Source organism: Macrosteles quadrilineatus, unplaced genomic scaffold, assembly GCF_028750875.1.
Source record: "Macrosteles quadrilineatus isolate MER2022 unplaced genomic scaffold, UCM_ALF_1.0 Scaffold_3__2_contigs__length_128488019, whole genome shotgun sequence".
Classification (NCBI taxonomy): Eukaryota; Metazoa; Arthropoda; class Insecta; order Hemiptera; family Cicadellidae; genus Macrosteles; species Macrosteles quadrilineatus.
In genome coordinates, this window is record NW_026542596.1 from 68,632,211 (window position 1) to 68,655,135 (window position 22,925).

At 35.7% G+C, this 22,925-nt stretch overlaps 1 protein-coding gene across 1 annotated transcript; it reads right to left on the reverse strand.

Annotated features, from left to right (window-relative positions):
- Positions 1-2,722: 2,722 nt before the first annotated feature.
- On the reverse strand, positions 2,723-16,878 carry LOC128990046 (28S ribosomal protein S28, mitochondrial-like). Its single transcript, XM_054412271.1, has 3 exons — positions 16,267-16,878; positions 14,284-14,405; positions 2,723-2,924 (listed from the first exon to the last, which is right to left on the reverse strand). The coding sequence occupies exons 1-3, from the start codon at positions 16,573-16,575 to the stop codon at positions 2,762-2,764; spliced, it is 594 nt and encodes a 197-aa protein (XP_054268246.1). The 5' UTR covers positions 16,576-16,878; the 3' UTR covers positions 2,723-2,761.
- Positions 16,879-22,925: the final 6,047 nt, after the last annotated feature.

The window sequence follows — 22,925 nt, forward strand, 5'->3', positions numbered from 1 at the left end:
GATAGCGTAAGGATTTCCAAGTATAAACATGTTTTTAGTAAAGGTTATACTCCAAATTGGACAGGGGAACTATTATAATAGCAGAAGTTAAGAATACAAAGCCTGTGACTTATATCTTGAAAGATGAAAATGGCAATATAATCAGGGGAGGCTTCTATACAGAGGAGTTGTTAAAGACCAAGTATAAGGACATGTATTTGGTAGAGAAGATAATTAGGAAAAAGGGTGATTCGTTGTATGTCAAATGGCTTGGGTTCCCAAGTAGCCAGAACTCATGGATTTCCACTAAGGATGTCCAAGGGAGCTCATCATGAGCCGGGAGCATGCCCGAGTTCACGCACAAACCTCACATGATTTTGAAAATATACATGGGAATGGATGTGGATTTGAAATTTTAATGGAGTTTGAACATTTATATAGGCTTGTATTGGACGAGATCCAGGTCTTTAAAAAAGTGGCCAAAAAAAGCTCACCATTTCCAGACATGTTTTTCAGTATTAAAAAAGTAGAAAATTTATATAGGGGTGTATAGGTCGAGAGCTGGGTCTTTAAAAAAAGTGGCCAAAAAAAGCTCTTCCACTTTTTTCTCATTTTTCCCCTATAAAAAGTGCCCTAAAAGTGCCTCTAAAACGCCGAAAGTGGGGTATCTTTGTGGGTTCACCACTACTAGTGCTGATAATGAAATATCAAATGAAGGTTTACTATAATAATCTATAATATTAAAACGAAACAGTGTTTTTTATTTCACGATTCTGAATCAACCACTCGACGGATTTTCATGATTTTTGTGTTGAAAGAAAGATGATTTTGAGAACTAGGGAATGTCGAAGCCATAATTTTAAGTTAAAATTAAGTTTTAATTTTTAAAAAGTCTAGCAGCCGACGCTAAGATTCAAAACTAGCTTTTGGCATAAAATAATTTGCTTAACATAACAGCTGTAAACATTCAGCTTTTGTGTCACAAATTCAGCATTTGGATAAAAATACTCAGGGTTGACTTATTTATACTATGTGTAATCCTAATCATTGATACGTTCAATTCTTCTGTAAGAGGATGACAGATTTATTAAATATACATAGTAAAATACTAGGATGTTCAAATTATTTTTTAAAGCAATCTTTGTAATCTTCGATTGGTTTTAGAGCAATATTTAATTTGTTTTAACTAACAGCTGGTTAAATATAAACTATGGAACTATGAGGTTATTTTATTTACTCTTATTTTGTCATTGATTATAGCAAAGATTACATATGTAATCTTTGATTATAGTAAATAAGTAAGATTAGTAGAGATAATTAGACCACAGTTTAAAATAGTTTAGACCAAAATTAATTCAACCACAGTACAAATCGAGGCTCTGTACACGAGTCTTAAAAAGGATAAATGCAAATTATTGAATGAACGAAATGAATTCTCATACATGACAAAATGCATCTCGTCTATATAATTCTGTAAGACCAAATTTTTACCAGAAAATTGTGGACGTCTGGTAAGTCGCAGAAAAGTGGGAGAGGTCTTAAATCAAAGGTCTTGACCCCAGGGACTTGGGGAAAATAGCAGAATTCCCACAAAATTACCAGAAAACGAGATATAACGTAAAATATCCACCATAAGAAATGCATGGGGACTGAAAAACGTCTGCATTCTATCAGCTGTTACTTATTTATTTGCAATGTTTACATTTATTCCGAAAGTCAATGTTGGTAAATAATGTTTCAAAATGAATTGTGTTTAATTTTTTTGTTTTCTGTTTTTATAATGAGTGAAGTAACTAGACAGGGTAGGGGAAGATCTGCAAGACGTGGAAGAGTGTCCAGGAATTCAAGAGACTTAAGAAATGCAAAAGTGAACGTCATGTAGGGCCTAACTGTGAAAGAAATCCAGAAGCTGTTTTACAACGTGTCTTTAGAAGAACGCTGGAAAATGAGTTGAGTGTTGTTTCTCACAATCTAGGTCCTCTTAAAGCACTTGCATGCATTGTGGCGCATTTCACTTCGCAGAGGAGGCCATAAATGGATATTTCAACGCATGTTGCCACAATAGACATGCCACAACCACAAATAATGACAAACTAAAAGAACTGTTTTTACATGATTCGAACTTCATAAAAAACATAAGGCAATACAACAGTGCAATGGTTTTTGCGTCGCTTTCCGCTACACAAAAAGAGATTCCGGGAAATGGGCCTTACTGTCTTAAAATTCAGGGACAAATTCATATAGATATATTTCTGACTTACTACCGCGAAATGGGGAGTTGCCTTCATAATAATAAATAATAATTTAACCTTTACATGTGGTTCTCAAAATGGAAACTATAACAGAATTCGTAAGATTACAAAACAAATCTTCAATTTTAAACTCAGGGAAAAGATGTGCAATGTTTGGCTGTATGATTTAAGCTCTGATTCGTCGTTCTCCGGGCTCAGGCCAAAACGTGTGCACGTTTCCATTTGTTAATATGTTGTGTTATTGATTTACTCATTATTTTACAATTGTATTTCATTGACACATCAGAAGCAACTAATACACGACTCCAACGGAAGGAAACCAATATATAAAACAAGAAACACTGTTAATTTTAAGTAGGCTAACATAAAATTGATAATTTTAATTTAACAAGAAAAATAAGCTCTGAAAGGCACTCAGAGCCAATCTTTGAATTTTTCAGACAAGAGGAGCAACAATGCAACAAAAGGGAGGAGCAACAAAAAACACAATGTGTAGTAACATAATACAGACTATTTTATTGTAGAAAAATCTATTGCTTTTTGGACATTGTAACTTTAGCAGGAGAAGACACTAGACCCAGCAATATTGCATCTGCCTCCAACAACGTCAAGTCCTTCTGGGCTCCGAGGAATCTAGAGGACAGCTCCAGGTCCTTAATACTCAGTCGAACCCTCGCACCTCTCACGTACTCTCTGAAAATCGGTTAAAATGTGATATTTAAAACACAGAGGTATGTTCTAGTACAATAACCATATGCTTCAAAAAGGATTAAAATAGAGAAATAATAATTCTCTTGGGTAGCAAGGAGCCTACTTCAGCATTCTTCACTTTATATGAGCAGCTTAATATACAAAGTATAAGAAACAAAAAAATACAGCTTGAAGAATTTTGTTTTCAGGAAGGAGTAAATATTATTTGTGTATCAGAGCATTGGCTTAAAGAAGATGAAGTAAATTATTTTATACCAGATCGATTTGTAGTGGGAGATATTAGGTGTAGCGTAAATATGAAAAATTGAGGTTCAGGTATTTTTGTAGAAAGTAGAATAGATTTTGAAATAATAGATGTCAGTAACTTTTATTTAGAATTACACTGTGAACTAACTTGTATAAGATTAATTCATTTGAATAAGGTTGTTTTAAATGTTTACCGATTTCCTGCTGGAGATCTAATACTTTTGAAACTAGGTAAATTAATTTCAGTATGTGGGGATTTCAATATAGAAATGGGAGCAGGGAGAGATAGGTCATCATTTAAATTCTTTAATTTGTTACGTAGCCTTAATTTGACTTGTACTAATAATAGACCAACACGTGGCACAGCTTGCCTAGATAAGTTTAATGTTATTGTTAATTTCTCAACAGATATGTATCAGTTAGACTTACTTAATTCATGGATTATAGAAAATAACCACTCTGTACTATATATGTCAAACCATAGACAAAAAGAATGAAACAGCCGGTATGAGTGACTGTCAGCCGTGCTGCGGTTACCATGGTTACCATAAGTTCCGGCGCACACCGCTGTAGTTTACGTAGCACGTACGCTGTAACTACCGTGGCGATCCCAGCGGTGTGCGCCAGAACCTATGGTAACCGCAGCACAGCTGACGGTCTATATTTCATTCTTTTTGTCTATGGTCAAACTCAACTTGTATTTTTGATTGTACTATGCTGTAGAGTGGCAATACTGTAAAATAAGAATAACTTAGGTGTCATGTTTTTTCGTCAATCGAGTCATGTAACTTCTACACAAGATGTCTGTTGTAGGTCTACAAGATAAAAATGTAGTTTCATTAATAAAGTGAATATTGTAATAAAAATCGTCAGTTTTATTTAGCAACCAAACGAATAGTTTTTCTTTACATGGATGTTTTGCTGATCATAGTGTTTTGCTGTTTAAATTTTTCCATGGCATAGATAAACGAATATCTAATAGTTCTGTCAAACAATGTGTTAGAAGGCAAAATGAAGAGGCTTTAACATGTTTTATGGAGAGCTTAAAGTCTGAAAAATGGAACATGTTTGTTAATTAATTATCATTAGGGTAATATTAATGAGGCAACACTTTTTGATGAGTTTCTCAGGAAGTATGTTCAATTATGGCACTCTAGTTCCCCCTTAATTAGTATTAAAAATAACAAATTTAAATCTATAAAGAGTAAACTAAATTGGTACAACGATAAATTGAAAAAAACTCAGAGAAAAAATGATGGCAGCATTCTCAATTTATAAACAATTATTAAAGAATAACTGTGAAAACACTCAACATGTTTATAACATCTACCTGAAATGTAAGAAGGAGTACAATTCTGAGCTCAAATTATCCAAAAGAAAAGCTTTTGAAAAACATATTGAACTTGCTTTTAATAGATGTAAAGCGGCATGGGAGGTTATCAATCATGAAAACTCACCAATGTGTACCAAGTCTGTGGACTTAGATGCTGACAAATTAAATGATTATTTTGTTGATTCAGTTAGGGAGCTGGAAAACAGCATTGATGTCGTTAATAAATGTCCATCGGATTTATTAGGTAGCCCTCATGACATTTTGACTTTTAATTGGAGGGAAGTATCATCAGATGACATAGTTACAATTGTTTCCAAGCTTTCAAACTCAAAAACCATGGATTTTTATTGGCTGTCAAGTTATGTTCTAAAACGGACTATACATTTAATAAGTGAACCACTGTCCTTTTGTGTAAACAAATCTTTGAAGATTCGCAGCTGTCCTGAGTTTCTAAAAATTTCAAAGGTGATACCAGTGTTCAAGAAAGGGAATAAACTTTTGCCTCAAAATTATAGACCAATATCTACTGTCCCAATCTTCTAAAAAATCATTGAATCGGTGGTTTATGAACAATTAAATGGGCACTTTGTAAACAATAATATATTGACAGATTCGCAATATGGATTCCGGGAAGGCAAGTCAACTGCTCTTGCAGTTCTAAAAGTCATTAATAAAACAATAATAAATGCTTTTGAAGACAAAGAAATTGTTTCTCTCACATTGTTTGACCTCACAAAAGCTTTTGATTGTGTTCCTCATAACATTTTGCTTAGTAATGGCATTGAGGATGCACAGTTGTTAGGTTTCGTTCATTCGTACTTAAGTAATAGAAAGCAGTATGTTTCAGATGGTGGAATGCAATCTGGCTTAAGAGACGTGGTCTCTGGTGTTCCACAGGGCTCGGTCCTTGGACCATTTCTATTTATAATATGTATCAACGATTTACCTCGAAATGTTGGGATTGACTCTGTAATATATGCAGACGATACTACCATAATCGTCACTCATAAAGACATTCATACTCTAAATACAATGACCGATGAAACCATAAACCTAGCTTCTGTTTGGTTTTCAGCGAATAAGCTTAAATGTAATCAGGATAAAATGCAAAATATTTTAATTGGCCTCTCCAATGAAATTGAAAAACACTCTGTCAAATTGCTGGGTTTTTGTATAGATTCTAAATTAAATTGGAAAGAACAAATAGAAAACTTCTGTAAAAAGATTTCCCGCGTTAATTGCCTAATCTGGAAAGTCAAAGATTTTATTACTTTTGATTATTTAAGAACGGCATACTTTACTTTTTTTCAGTCACATATTTCCTATGGACTAATGCTGTGGGGACATTCGTCTTATTCAGATGAAATTCTTATTTTATAGAAAAAAGTCATTCGGACCATTTGTGGAGCGGGTCCTGTGGATCACTGCAGACCTCTTTTCACCAGGCTTAGAATTATGACAATAATTAATTTATACATTTATCAAATTATGCAGTATACAAAAATTAACCTAGACATGAATTTAATATAAGACAAGATTTTCATTCTCATAATACAAGGAATAAACTACAGCTAGACATAACAGCTCATAGACTAAAAAAAAGTAGCAATAGTCATAGACTAAACTGCATTAATTTTTTTAGTAAATTGCCTGATTCGGCCAGAACTGTATCCTTCAAGATATTCAAATCTAAATTATGTGAATGGTTGATAAGTAATCCTTTCTATGGCATTAATTTCTAAAAACAAAAGTTGATATTGAATTTTGATGTGTATCTACATGATCCATATTCTCTAGATATGTCATATTTTAATTAAGTAAGTATTTTGTAAAACTTTGTATTTTATTTGGTAATTTGGAATGTTTTGAATGTGTTTTGACTATGTCTATTCCTTTGTACAAAGAAAGGCCAATGGCAATAAAACTCTTGATTCTTGATGATAGCAGAAGCCCGTGGTTCGAATTCACTAACTAATTTCATGTTTGACTTGTGTCAATGTTAATTTATTTTGCAAAAGTCAAAATTAAATATTTGTGTTGTTTGTAAACCTCTTCAAGATTATTTGTTAGGAAATATAAATTACCAAACTGCAAGTAGGACTTTTTGATGGCAAAAATTGGTCAACTTGGAAATATAAAATATGCATACTTCTAAGAAGCATACCAAAAGCGTTGGACGTTGTGGAGGGGAATCTTCAAATGCCCAAGGAGCTAAATCCAGGAGCAACAGAAGAGGAGAAGGCTAGGTATGATTTAGATGTAGCTAATTTTACCAAGGCTGACAGCATGGCACTGATAGTTATGACAACAAACATGACAGAGGAAACTTTACAAAAAGTTATGCGTTTTTCAAAGGCTAGGGAAGTTATTGAAGTTATTGCTAGGGAAGTCAAGTAGGGAAGTATGTTGCTAAAGCAATATATATAAGAGCAGCTGAGTTTTATTTTCTTAATGTTTTGACTTTAGTTACTATGGAAACAAGATTTAGGCCGGCCACACACAAAACCAGGCAAGGCTCTGTCCCTGTGCCTGTCCCTCTGCAAGGCCCTGTGTTTATGCGACAGGGCATTTTGCCCCGGGGCGTCTTGTGCTACGGGAATTGCACACATTCTGCGAGTAATCATTGTTAGTCAATGCTATGAGCGCCCTAAGTATGCAACTTTGTGACAGAAGAGTACTGCTAGAGTGTATCACCGCAGTTGAAGGGGCATCAAGGGTAGATCGTTCTACGCTCAACAGAATGCGTGGGCGTTCACTCCAAGTACAATTTTCTCAACCAGAAAGATTCCCACAATAATGTTTCTTTACCCTTCCGCTACCAACCTGTAGACCCGAGTGCGCATGCGCGGATTTGAAAGTTTGAAAACAAATGGCTGGTACAGAAAATGGTTTGAAAACTTAACCAACAATTAAAAGTATGGCTTTTAAACTGAATGAATAATAAGTACTAGATCAAGTCTGGTATGAACTTACAGTCTTACTAGTGGCTTGTAGGGGCAATAGCCCCTATATAGATTCTAGTAACTATGTTGTACAAATTACATGTATTAGTCTCATGGGTAACCCTACCTTGAATAACCGTTTAACATTTTTGTATATTGTAATATGTATAGTAGTTGTATTACATACCTGCATAATGCATTTTGATGTCTGCTCTGTTTAAAATAAAAATTCCAAAGGACTGTTCATGCGGTTTGTTTATAATATAAACTTTCTAATCAATCATACAACTAAGGAAAATTTTCAATAATAACCTTCATGACTATCAATTATATTTATACATAAAATTTCTTTGAATATAGACAAATTCACTTTGATAAAACACATAGAGATAATGTCATCCTCCAAATTTTAAAATGCTTATTCTATAACAAAATCTCTCTGAAAACATGTGTTGTATAGTATCCATTTTGGTTGATTCCTTGGGCTTTATTTGCTTCAAGTACTATATTAACATCATCTGGCCGCTTTACCCTTCTTAGGCCCGGTTTCCCCAAAATGGTGTAAACTACGTTTATAATAAACTAGTTTATTTTTAAACTCCGTTTAAAATGTGTGTTCGGTTTCTCCAACATTTTACTGGCTTCGTTTAAGATAAACGGCAATTCGAGCGGTTGGCAATCCTGAATGTGTATTTGTAAGGAATCTTCGGTGGGCTTTGGGCTAGTGTTTCCTACAACCACCACAACGCTGCGCTACAAGCCTAGCAGAGCAGACAGCAAAGTGCGAATGCAGCTAGAATAACATCACTGTTTAAGGTTATGTTGTCAATTTATTATAAGTTGATGTCAAATTCAGATTCATTCCATTTATTGAAATGGTCAATTCTTCCCCTTATTTTAGTAGGCCCTCCTGTTCTAAGTACTAAAGTGTCATAATCTTCATCTTCTACTACTTCGGAAATGTCTATTAACTCTTCCGTTTGAGGGGCAAATAAGTTACTGCAATTAATTAATAGTAGCCTAACTTGAAATAAAATCAAATGTACTAAAAAAGAACTTAATAAAACAATAAATTAAAATATAAATAAAACTTAACTTAAAGCTATCCCTAAACCAAGCCTATTTTCGTCCAAATGAATTTGTAGTTGCTTCAATTATTATTGTTTTAACACCTACCACTTTTTGTTTTGGTTTGAGGTTATGTTACTGTTGTAATTTACTGATTTGAACTCAGTTTATTTTATCCCCAGTAGTTAAACCAAGTCGAGAGGTGGTTTAGTTTGAACTTAGATTAATACCTAGTTTAAATTTGGAGAAACACAAATCAAAGTTAAACTAAGTTTAAATCGCCGTTTAACTTAAAACTGAGTTTAAATGAGTTGGGGAAACCGGGCCTTAAAGCAACATTAAGTTGACCATGGGTTAACACTGGTTTTTTTTTTTAATAAATGCCAACTTTTGTGAAGGTTTGGTCTAGCGCTTTAATTTATAGTAATAGCGAAAACTAATCTCAATGGGAATTGAATCCTTGTAAACTTAAACGGCATATTAGGGTCTTTTGATATTAGTTTTTTTTCATGTCCAGTAATTATTAAAAAATATCCAGCAATTACTTCTAACTTTACACTTTTTTCAGACATACCTAACACAACCAATCTTACTCCTAACTAATCCAGACCCTTAAAATTGGGGAAACGTTTATTTCAACTTTATAAATAGTACACATATTACAGTACATATTACCATATGCTTTAAATAAAGTAAAACCAGATGTTTTAAAGTAAACAAAGCAGACATGACGTAGATTCCCATGCTATTTAAATGTGAATTATTTTATTCCATAACAACCTTTTGGTGCATAATTAAGTAAAATTAATAATTTTCCCTAAAATTTCATGCCCAGACCTTTAAAATGAGACCTCTCCCAGCTTTCTACGGCCTCCCGTTCGCTCACAATTTCATTGTAAAATTTGGGGCTTACGGTATTAGATATATAGAAGATAAGTCACTTCGCTTTAATACGCACTACAAAACATTCATCTTTGCGCACTGCATATATTAGTCAATGAATTTATTCAAAAATTAACTGGAGCAAAAACTCATAATTAGTTAACTCATGGCTCCACGCTTGCCAACCAGTAGTCAAGGCGACGACGTTTTCTTCAATAGCTTCAACAATATTGTCTTCAGTTAGTGGCTTGTTCAAATCAGAAGACCAATCCGGCCACAAGTCTTGACTACAAGACAGCCATTGTGGACCTGACCACCATTCATTGCAGTGTTTCAGATTATCCACCGTTTTACCTCGAGTCGCCATATCAGCTGGATTTTCGTCAGTAGGAACGTATCTAAATTTGTAGATATTAGCCTAGACACCTATTTATTATCAATATTTTTACCTTTGGTAGCCTAAGGTGTCCAAAATTCTTATCTCCTGCGAGACGCGTTTCGCATTAATTACAATGCATCTTCAGTCGCTGTCACAGGTCTCAACATTGCCCACAGAAGTGGTTGTCACAATTTATAAAACATATTAACATAACCGTACAGTTCACGAAACACATATGTATATACAGTACATAGTTTTACAGTCGTAAAACTGTATATACATATGTGTTTCGTGAACTGTACGGTTATGTTAATATGTTTTATAAATTGTGACAACCATTTCTGTGGGCAATGTTGAGACCTGTGACAGCGACTGAAGATGCATTGTAATTAATGCGAAACGCGTCTTGCAGGAGATAAGAATTTTGGACACCTTGGGCTACCAAAAAGGTAAAAATATTGATAGTATCATTTTATAAGTACTTTGTATATGTATAAGTACAAAAAGTAAATCTTTTTTATCCACAACACTTACGTATTTTTATTTGTTTTTATAAAATTTTCTATTTGATATACTACTTAAGTAATAGTGTAATAACTCATAAAAATGTTTTTCTTACAGTTTTATTGCTATTAACATGTTTTTTACTCATTATTGCATAGTTTTTGTACTCCCGGAGGTAACTTCCATGAGCGCCCTTTGGTGTTTGAAAATCAATGCGCCCGACGGAAGGTTAAGTGACAACGGTGGTGAGTTTGATAGTGGTATTGTGAGACAAATATTACAGCATCATGGGATTGAGCACAGGTTAACAATGCCATACTTGCCTGAGCAAAACGGCTGTAGTGAGCGAGACAACCGGACATTGGTCGAGACAGCACAAGCAATGATGCACGCCCATGAGACAATACCAGAAATGTTATGGGCTGAAATGGTCAACACAGCGGCCTACATTTTAAACCGAACTGGTCCATCAAGTGTACAAGAGATATCTCCTATTGAGCTGTGGTCAAGAAAGAAGCCAGTAATAAAGAATCTAAGGACCATAGCATGTAATTGTTATGCACATGTTCCTAAACCTAAACGGAAAAAGATGGAAAAGAAGTCAGTAAAAGGGATCTTAATTGGTTATGATGATAACGATGGATATCGAATTTGATGTAAGGAAAATAACTCTTTGATTAGATCAAGAGATGTAATTTTTCATGAAGAACCATTATTTCAGAGACCCTTGATACAGTTACAAAACCACGAACCATCAAAACCTCAAGAAGAAAATACTTCAAAAGAAATAGGAACTGGGGAAAATATCGTTGGACTGGATTCTGAGGAAGAATCAGAAAGAGATGAAAGTCCGAAATACGAGTTGCGAAAGCGTGAAGACATCAAAGCTCCCAAGAGACTGGAAGACTATGTAATGTTTGCAATGTGTCATATGAGTGACATACATGAACCGCAAAATTACTATGAAGCAATACAATCTCAAGAAAAGGAAAATTGGAAAAGAGCAATGGATGATGAAGTGAAATCGCTAAGCACTAATAAAACTTGGGCATTGGAAAAGTTACCTGATGGCAATAAAGGTATACCTTGCAAGTGGGTATATAAGGTTAAAACTAATCCTGATGGTTCAGTTGATAGGTTCAAAGCAAGGCTGGTGATCTAAGGGTACTCACAACAGAAAGGAGTGGACTATTTCGAGACATTTAGTCCTGTGGCTAGATTGGGAACAGTAAGAGCTCTGTTAAGTACTGCAGCTAATGAGAAAATGTCACTGAAACAGTTTGATGTTTCTACAGCCTTCCTTTATGGAGACCTATAAGAGGCAGTCTATCTGAAACAGCCGGAGGGATACGATGATGGTTCAGGAAGAGTATGCCGTTTAAGAAGGAGTTTGTATGGTCTCAAACAAGCTCCTCGGTGTTGGAATAAAAGAATTGGCAACTTTCTGATTCAACTTGGCTTAAATAAGAGTGAAGCAGATCCCTGTTTGTTCATTAAGAATGAGGGTGTAAAGAAGCTTCTGCTTGCACTCTATGTGGACGATGGGCTGGTTGCATCAACGGATCCTGAAATGCTCGAAGACTTCATGAAAGACTTGAAGCAAGAGTTTAAAATAGTAGAAAAACCGGCGTCTTACTTTCTTGGGCTAGAAATAAAGCAAGAAGAAGATGGATCTATAAGAATTAACCAGGAGGGATATACCAAAAGAATTCTGAAACGTTTCGTCATGGAAGACTGTGCAAACCGGCAATGACCCTTATCATAAAGGACACAACAGTAGGGAAAGTAGACCTTCAAGAAAAAGTGTCTAAAGTATTCCCCTACAGAGAATGTGTTGGAGCATGTATCTGGTGTCCGGAACGCGTCCCGATATTGCTTTCGCTGTGGGGAAAGCATCACAGTCATTAGAGAACCCTTCATATGAAGACTGGATTAAAGTTAAAAGGATACTAAGATATTTGAAAGGTACAATGAATTTGTCTTAGGAATATTAGTCAAATCATAAATCAGGACTGCTAGAATGTTACTGTGATGCTGATCATGCTGGGGACAATAGCAGTGGACGTTCGACAACTGGGGTTGTTTGCATGTATAGTGGAGGAGCTATAACTTGGTTCAGTCAGAAACAATCATCTGTAGATATTTTAAGTACAGAAGTTGAAATTGTTGCTGCAAGTGAAGCTTGTAGGGAAATAATTTGGCTTGTTAGATTGCTAAAGGATATGATAAATCTAAAGCAGTTGCCGATACTTTAATACTTAAATACTTTTTAATACTTTTCTTTGAAATGGCGACCATACTAAGTAGGTCGATCCTGAATATAGACAACATAGCAGCAATACGCCTAGCTGAAAACCCTGAAAATCATAGAAGAACGAAACATATTCAGACAAGACACTTCTTTGTGAGAGAAATGGTTTCAGAAGGCAGCCTGGCCGTTGAGCATATGCCAGCAGAATTTCAGTTAGAAGACTGTTTGACCAAACCACAGCACAGACCACGACTGAAGACCGTGTGTGAAGCTATGGGATTGAAATAAACTTTATTGAAACAGTTATAAACATGAGGGAAAGTGTTGAGATTTAGTAATATCTCTAATCATGTTTCTAACAGTCTGTGTTTAATATTAATTATTGTTTATTTAAGATGATTTGGTAGTGTTAAAGTTTATTTTGATTAAACAACATTCATTCAGGTTTATGTTAAAATATTTTTTTTATAGTTTTCTGGTTAGTGATTATTTGTAGATTCTCAGAATATTCAACAGTTTGGTGTGGTTCATCTGGATGAGTATATCAATTGATATCTTTTGTCCTTATCAGAAATCAATATCTGACAATACATTTGACGTATGTGACAGGTAAACACAATTTTATGACATCTGAAATACAGTAAAACATCAATGATATCTTTTTGAACTTTGGACCAGGCATGAGAATGTCGTTCAATGAAAAGCCATTAGCAGTAGTTTTAGCGCAGCGGTCAAACACAACATGTATTTTTTAATTCGGGGGATTCTCCTTGAAGGTGAGGTGAGGCAAATAATAGTACTGTATTCAGAGGTGGGAGGTTCTTTACAAATAGTCATATGATCTGATTCAATGTTGTCATCCATAAATTCAGAATAGAGCCTTTGTAACTCGGGTTGATTAGAGAATTTCCTTTCCATAGAGGTAAATCTGAAGTGAACTACATGTGGTCACATGGAACAGTGAAAGGCCTATGGTGATGTTTGGAGCAAGTCTGACACACTTTACTTGAGGGGCAGTTGTGTGTGTTATTAAGTAATATTAAGACTCTTAACTAACTCTAAGGGCTCACCACTCAGGGCACTAAGCAAATATTGAAACTTATTCACTGGGGAGAAAGAATTATTTGCATTAACAGAAGCTTCAACAATATTGTAAAAACTAACCCACTCTTCATAGTTACCACTAAATTTGGGCAACTCAAATTTAGGCAGGCGCAGAGATGCTTCAGATAGTAGGTGATACAACAGATTCAACTGGTAAAAGAACTGGCTGCACACTAGATTTTTTTACTTCATGTCAGATCAAAAAAGTTACCTATGGGTCTCGGCTCGGGTCAAAATCAGGTTTGTTCAAAATCGATTTGCTTTAGAAACTGTTATTTTTTTTTAATAAAATATTGATTTTCGAGCCAAGCAGAGCCTGGCCTACAAGCTTGAGAGGACCGAAAATCGAGCTTGAGCCGTGCTTTATTTCCGTGATAACATTGCGACCGCAAGGGGCGTCTGCGAGGATCACGCTCACGAGGTTGGAAGATTAACGATTTTGAAGCGATTGCAGATATCGACAAGAACATTTATTCTGCTGTTCAGTGCAAATAACAGTAATAAAATTAAATAAACAAAAAGTGATCAATAAATAGCAACAATAAATTATGAAAAATGAAAAAAATCAATGTTGTGACAGACGATAGTATAAAAATATGAATAAAATGCAGTGTCAAAATTTTAAAACTCACTCCTTGTTTTTGGCTGGTCTTGTCACGACACAATGAAATTTCCATCCAAAGTCCACATACAAGTCATCCTCAACAACATGAAAAATTGTACCAGATACCACTTTCCCTTCAGGATCACCAAGCTGAAAACATTTGAAAATCAAGAAATGTTTGCTTAAGAGCATGATATATTTTTACAATAGAAAGTTAGGTATAGCATTGACTGTCAAAGGTTACTACGTTAGGTATTGCCTACAGAAAGATTTATTTGCTGAAACATTTTTCATTGTACAAACCCCCATTGCAACATCTTCTGCCCTTTGCAACCCCTTTGCAACACATCTAATTTGAACTAAGCAACAACAAAAAACTGTGATATGCAATGAGAAATGTCAAAGTAGGATTGTTTACAGTTATGTTTATGTTTTTAATGTCATGAACAATTTGTGATTTTTTAAAGATTTTTTAATAATTTATTTTTCCTTATTGCTTAGGTGAAGTGGTAGAACATTATGGCTATGGTAGATGTGTAATACCATAGTATACAGTCAATTTAAAGAAGCAAATTTTATCAAACTTTGTCCTCCCCCACTGCAAACGCAAAGCTTGAGTATAACTGCAATTTTAAACTTATATGCCAACCCCGTACGAAGGACGGGTACTACTCTGCTAGTATAAATATAAATAAAAGAAGTAGTTATAATAAGCTTAAAAATTGTCTTGTTCATGTTTTTAACCCTAGTTCCCGATAACTCGGCATTTCACAAACTCGGACCCTTCCAGTCCACATTACGCCGAGTTTGTGGGACTCTACTGTATCACCTGCATTTTTCACCAATTTATCAACTCTAACCCAGCAGTCCTTGCAATACCGGTACCACTTGACATGCTTGGATACATTAGTAATGCCAATATACATGACCAAATTAATATTTAGGCTAAGCAATTTGGGTGATACCATTGCCCACAAAAACCTTCACAATATAATCCAAAACCATCTTCAGGGATAGGCCCAACTGATTGACAAACCGCACATGACTCATCATTCTCGTTGTTATCTCCACCACTTTCTTTCTCCGTTTCTTGCACAAGATTGGTTTCGTTCTTCATTATTTTAGTCTTCCGCTTTTCAGTTTTCATTTTTAATTTGATTTCAATTGTTTTCCAATGACGCAATAGGCTATCTAAAAATACTTTAAATTTTTACTTTTTCCCTACAGCACAATCAGAACAATTTAGACCTATCTTCGTTTTACAGTCACTTAGGAATCTCTCCGACAAAAACTGATTGCAATAAGCGTGAAAAAACAGTACCGGTAAGTAGACATCTAAAATTTACATCCTCCAAGTAACATAAGTTAGGTACTGTACTAAATAATTGCCGGGATTTGTTTTTATAATTCGTACTCATTATGGTGGCCTAAACTTCACTCAAGTGAAATTACAGGCTACAACATGGAAACAGGCTTTAGGCCTAAGTTAGCTAGCTAGACTCCCATACTAATTTATCTTAATTATCTTATCATAATTTATTTCCTCCGTGAAATTACCCTTTTCCCTGCATGGTTACCCTTTCCTCTCGATGATTAACCACGTCAATTTCCCCCCACCCAAAACCCCAAATTCCCACCAGGCCCCCTATAACGTAGGAATTATTGCTGATATTTCCAATTAGTAATAAAAGGAAGCCTCTCCCCCAAAGAGGTTAGGCCTACTTAGCCTAACAAAGTTGTAACTTAGTGTAGATGTCAAAGAACAGTTTAAAAGCGTTTTTAGAAAGTTTTATGTGACGTGTGGTACGTAAACAATAACCCATAGGCTAAGGTACCTATCTTATAGGTAGGCCTAGACTTATTTATCATGCATGTAAACCTTTTAATGATTGCATGTATCTCTCTGTTTACCTTGCTTACTATTTATTGACATGATCTATTGCATTTTATGTATAATGTTTAATGATCAAATAAATCTACTATAGCCTAGGCCTATCTACTAAAAACTTACGTCAATGAACTTTGAATTTTTTAATAGACTTAAGAATGTTGGTTCTTCAGTTGCTATGATTTCATCTTGCTTAGAAAATTTTTCGTAAGATTTGGCAAATCCACCTTTTTTATCATCTCCAACCATAGTTAAATTGTCCGTTGTTTGAGGTGTGCAATAATGCCTGACACTAGGCCTATCAAAACTAGGTTTAGGCCTAGCCCAACTTAAACTTATCACTGAAGATTTAAATTTGTTCATACTGCAATGTCTACCAACTAATAATAATGATTTTCCACACATAACTGACTTAGCGAAGGAAAACACCATTTTATGTAGTACAATCACAATTTTTCACAATGTTAACACATAGCCTAGATGTAGTAATGTTAACACTTCTAACAACAGTTAAGGTGTAGGCTAACCTAAAAATAAAAATGCTTAAACAAAGTTGTTATCTTCTTATGAGCAGATCAATCCCCAAAACGATGTAGTATAAATCTTAAATTAATTATAATGTTGCTGATATTTATATTAACAAAATATTACTATTTATTTAGTTAAAGGTTAAAAATTTAATTCAAACACCAAATTTGTCGACTTATTCACACTTTACACTACACTACCACTACAGTCACTCACTCACTACACACACATTACTTCTACATTCTACTTTCTCAACGTTCTCAACAATAACAGTAACAATAACAATCTCACTCAATCTCAACCACACTTACACAACTCAGACTGGCAGACTGAGACTGGACTGGATAGTGATGGATGGGGGCCATGGGGGCATTGACTTTATATCTACACTGAGGGGCACGATTTGTTTTTCAGGATTAATTTTGCCAACAGTGCCAACAGTGTCATTTGGAGGTTTCTGAAAAATTAGTTATGTTCATTAAATAAAATTATAAATGCCTCAAATTCAATTTTATATTTTTTAAATCATGAAATTAAACTGTCATAACCTAACCAAACTAACCAGACTTGCTGATAATGAAAATTCGAATGAAGGTTTAATCTAAAAAAATAGTTCTGTTCATAAAATAAAACTATAAATGGCTCAAATTCAATTTTATAATGTTTTAATTATAAAATTAAAATGTCATAACCTAACCAAACCAACCAAACTTGCTGATAATGAAAAAATCCTAGACAAAAAGTTAGTGCTATCGGAGGGATTCGATGGAGGCTTCTGATTGACTATAATGAAGGTTTACTCAATAACTCGTTTATTCAACCAAAGTAACAAATGCAAATTTGCATTAGTCGTGTCAAAAAAAATATATCTTTAAGTCTAAAATTAAAATAAAACAATTGTGCTTCAATCAAACTAGATTTACGAGTGACAACCTTCTTTAAACCTAATCAAAATTAAACCCATCAGCGACACATTCACGGACACTGTAGCAACTTTTGGCCAAGAGTAATTTTTTACTTGCCTTTTGAAGCGGACCAAGTCCGGCTCCAGCTGAAGGGAGGGAGGAAGTAGATTGAAAAGTGTAATGCCGTTGTAATGGAAGTGTCTCTTAAAGAATGACGTTGAATGAGATGGCAATTTAAGATGTGAATTGTTACGTAGTGTATATGAATGAGTAGGTGAAGATTGATATTGGTGTAGGTTCTTTTTAATGACAGTCAAAGTTTCTAAAATGTATATTGAAGGAAATGTTAAAATTTGTGATGAAGCAATAGTTATTTGTGCAACTAGTGAGAAAAGTGAGCAATTGACTCACTCGAGAGAAATCCTTACTCACGAGCCGTAGGCGAGTGAGGAATCGTTTCTCGAGTGAGGCAATTGTACTTTGAACTCGAGTTGCACATTATACTTTTCCTACAGTTACCATAAAACAAATAAATTTGTAAAGAAACATAACCTATTTTTACACAGAAGTGAACTTTTAATATAATAGTTAATGTGAAGTGACCAGTACAACAGCTGACCAGCTGATTTACAGCCAGTGTTGCCAACATATTTCGCGCGCATACGACGTTGCCTGCATGTTACGCGCTCACTATTTCGTGCCTTCACGTTGCAAATCTGGAGTGAGACAAAGTAATTAGAGTGAGACAATGTTAACATTGTCTCACTGATGAGCGAATTGGCCTCTTTGCTTTCTCAAATCAGTGAGAGAACATGTACATTGTTAGGTAACTGTAGGAAAAGTACTATGTCTGCAAGATGTTCTTCAGTTCTTCTATTCAAACCAAAGATTATCCTGGCTGCCTTCTTCTGGAGCCAGAAGAGGAAAGACGTTTTCCCACACTCACACCCCCACACCGGCACTGCGCATGGTGGAAGGAAAAAACATAGGTGTGCTATTCCCACATATTCTGACGTAACTCGGATTGCAAACAAAAGATCACCTGATTGTAACTGTAAAATTAGTATGTACTAGCTGTGTACCCGTTCTACGCACGGGGATCTTATAATATTCAGTTGAAACCTTCTTATATAAAGAACAGCAGTTGGTTTGCATATTTTAAGATATGCTGGCCAAACTATTATACATAGCTTCATTTTATGTTGTTTTTTGTTGTTCCGGATCGGTATGACAATCAATAAAAGGTTAAATTACCTCTGTGTCTGCCGGTCGATCCTATAACGGTAGGCTTACTTTTATTTTTACTATCTGATCTCGTTTGCATGGCTCAATCACGTCCTGGTTGAAGTTCGTTCGCTACGCTCACTCACCTGTATGTTGGAGCTCGTTCGCTGCGCTCACTTTCCTTCAGGTTAGCTCGTTCGCTACGCTCACTTGCCTTCAGGTTAGCTCGTTCGCTACGCTCACTCGCCTCCAGGTTGCAAATTAGCTGTTGTCATAAATGTAAAAGAAATAATAGTGCTAGTGCTGCACCCTGTTGGTAATCCTTGTAACTTTAATGCTATTGAACATCACAGAACAGAACCAACTTGTTTAATTGAAACAGCTGTTAAGATTCAATAATTTCATTTCTCATAAGGTTAACATGGGCTTCCAGAAATTCCACGTCAAAAATCGACAAAAACTTGATTTTCAAGGGTTTACTGTTAAATATCTAACTGTCTCATATTCGATGAAATACGTCTAAAACCATCTCATATATGTATAGTATTTGGAAAATAAGTTTCAGGCGGGACAGTGCTATAGTTATTGAGGAGTAGTTGTAATAAAGTGCGTATTTTAGCGTTACCAAGAGAATGACAGATAGACAGACAGACAGACAGACAGACAGACAGACAGAAATTGAGATAAGGTTTGATTCGGTTTCTCTGACCTATGAAATGTAAAAATAACCAAAAAGTTCATTATTCTAAGCAATGTACAGACAAAACTCTAATTTTATTTATATAGATTTGTTTTGATTTGATTGCAGTGCCAGCCCCCGCACTCCAAGACAAGAAAGATTATCAAGAAGTAACATGTGACCCACCATATCGAACGCTTTGCTCAAATCAAAGAAGATGCCCATTGTATGTTCACCTGCATCCAATGAATTTACCAAATTTGATATAAGATCGGTCATTGCATCTGTAGTGGTTTTGTTTTTTGTAAATCCATATCGTTTCGGTGAGGAAGATACTGTTGCAAAAGTCCTGGGATAAAAGTAAAGAATGGGATTACCCTCTCCCGTTGGATTTACTAAAAACCTTCAAGAAATGGCTGGCGCAGGTACATTTATTAAAAGAGTTGAAGATTCCTCGAAGATTGATTGTAAATCAATCCAGTTCTCTACACATATTTTGTAAGGCAAGCCAGAGCGCTTATGCCTGTTGCATTTTTATATGGACTGAAACTGTAGAAGACGTTAAACTTAGCTTAATAATGGCTAAGTCAAGAGTAGCCCCTATAAAAACGCTCACTCTCCCAAGGCTAGAACAAATGGCTGCCCTGATGGGAACTTCGAACCTGAGATGACACCATCAAATACTACAATTGACACTGATGGATTAACTGTGAACCAGGAAGAAACTATCTCGTTACCACAAGGTCCAACAAAGAACAACGTAAAAACTCGAAGTGGCCGAGAGATAAAACCACGGAAAATCCTAGACATGTGAATGGTTTGATACGAATTGTGACGTTTACCTACTGATTTTATGAATTAAGTGTTTGTAAATTGTTGTCGAACTCCTCAATTTACAAAGGTGGGGAGTGTGTTACGATTTGAATTTAATAGACTTAGGTTTCATACCCACAATTTAAAAGACTTTGGTTTAATTAATTACTGTACTGTGTGGAACTAACATATGACCATATGTTTGATTTTTATTCTGATTTGTAAACGGAGTACCGGTAGTAGTAGTGATATGAATCTTTTAAGAATATAAAGTTTCTTTTAGAAGTGAATAAAACAGGTTTTTATTTAATTACTCGTTAGAATCTGAAACAGGGAATATTTAGTATTTTTTAAGGATTATTCCCCTAAGTTGTAAAACCTGGGTTTCTGGCTCGACCCCAGGTTAATTGGAGGCACCACATAGACAAGGCATGTGACAGATTAATCTAGAGTTATTTACCTACTAAGAAGACTTCGCCCTACATTAAGTCAACCCTCTCTGCTGATGGTCTATCACGCCCTCTTCCACAGCCATGTGGCTTACGGCCTTGTCCTATGGGGCCATTCTACTGCAGCCCAAGAGATCCTACTGCTCCAGAAGAAAGCCATGAGGATAGTGTCATCTGCTGGCTACAAGGAGCACTGCCGTCCTTTATTCATCCGACAAAGGGTGCTCATACTGTATTCAGCCAGTATATCCTCGACATCCTTGTACTCCTCAAGGACAAGGTGGGACTCTTTGGCAGGAGGGAGGAGTCCACACCTACAATACTCGCAGAGCCCTAGACCTCGACATGCCTCGGTGCCGACTTGCGCAGACGATGAGGAGTTGCCCGCGTTCGGCAATAGGGTATACAACACCTTGCCCAAGCGAGTGCGTGACATGGACCTGCCAGACTTTAAGAGAGCGATTCGTGATGGACTGCTCAATAGGTCATTGTACGCCTTGCAAGAGTTGGACAATAAACCCCTTTTCGTAACGTGACACGTCCGCCATGAAAGGTATATATATATATATATATATATATATATATATTTAGTGTTTAGTAAATATGTAAATAGAAATAAAACATGACGCAATCTATCCGACATGTCGGTCAACGATGGAGAAGACAAGTATTTCAAGTAAGTAAGGGGGATTTCGAGTGCTATGCTTTTAGCACAGGTCTTTCGAAGCTTAAACTTGGATCTATTATCTATACTACTGGGAGTGGTCCTAACAACATATTAATAGCCTGGAATTAGGTAAATCGTGTTTCTAAGCCAACCCCAACTCTTTAAATGCCCCGCAAATCCTAATGAATTCAATGAACATATTCTGGGGGAAATTGTGACAAAATTGTTGACTCAGTAAACCCTGACAGTGATGTAAATACTGCAACTAAAATACCGGGCAAGCCTATTATAAACTCTCTAGATAACTGGGCTTATGTAACGCCTCAAAATGTCATTAAAATAATCAAACAATTCAAGAACACAACTAGTCAGAGTCAGGATATTTATGGCTTAAACATCATTGTACTGAAACATGTGACATGAAACATGAACGACCTCGGGCAGTTAGGCAACGTCTTGCTTTTTGCGGACGACACAACTATCTTTGCGGATGCAAGCACTCCTGAGGAAGCCAGGGTCAAGGCTGTACAGTCCTTCGAGAAAACCAAGACGTGGTTCAAAGCAAATAAGCTTTGCCTAAATGAAAGCAAAACGCAACACATGACCTGCAGTCTAGCTTGGAATCCCATCCCTGATAACCTGCCCGAAGTAAAATTATTAGGCTTCATAATCGACCCCAAACTCACCTGGGAAAAACATACCATGAAAGTGTGCACCAAGCTATCGAGGACATTGCATCTCTTTAGGAAGCTCAAACATATGCTGACAAAGCAATACCTACTGACTGTCTGCTTTGTTCCACAGCCATCTCAGCTATGGGTTGGAGGTTTGGGGCCATGCAGCTGGATGTAAGGATACTTTTGTTACAAAAGAAGGTACAGTAGTCAGACTTATTTCGTCCGCTGACTACCACGAACATTGCAGACCTCTTTTTAGTAAACTCAATATCCTTACAGTATACAGCCTAATACACATTCTAATTACCCTAAAGAACGTAAGGACCAACATCTCTAGTCTTGCATTGAGAGAAGACCAACATGATCACAATACAAGGTCAAAATCCAACCTTGATATCCCTTTCTGAAGACTAAACAAAAAAAGGACAGCTTTCCTAAGTTGGCAATTAGGATGTACAACCGACTGCCACTGTTCTTTAAAACCCCTTGAGGCCTCAGTTTTCAAAAACGAACTGAGGGAGTGGCAACTGGCAAGGCCCTTGTACTCCCTAGATGAGTTTTATAAAATTTGCGTCTAATCTGCCGCCAAGCTTGTAAATATGTATATAAATATTATTAGTATTTTTATTTTCGACTCAGTCTATCCAGCAAGAGCTGGTCAACGACGTCGAGGGAGTAAGTAAGTAAATAAATCAGAACTAGCCAATAGTGTTAATTTTTTATACTTATTTATACTGATTGTTATATGTTGTTAATTATTTACACTGTTTGTTGTTATTGTTATTAATTTATTCACCATGTTGTAACTGTTGTAATCTCACCCACAATGTTCACCACCAC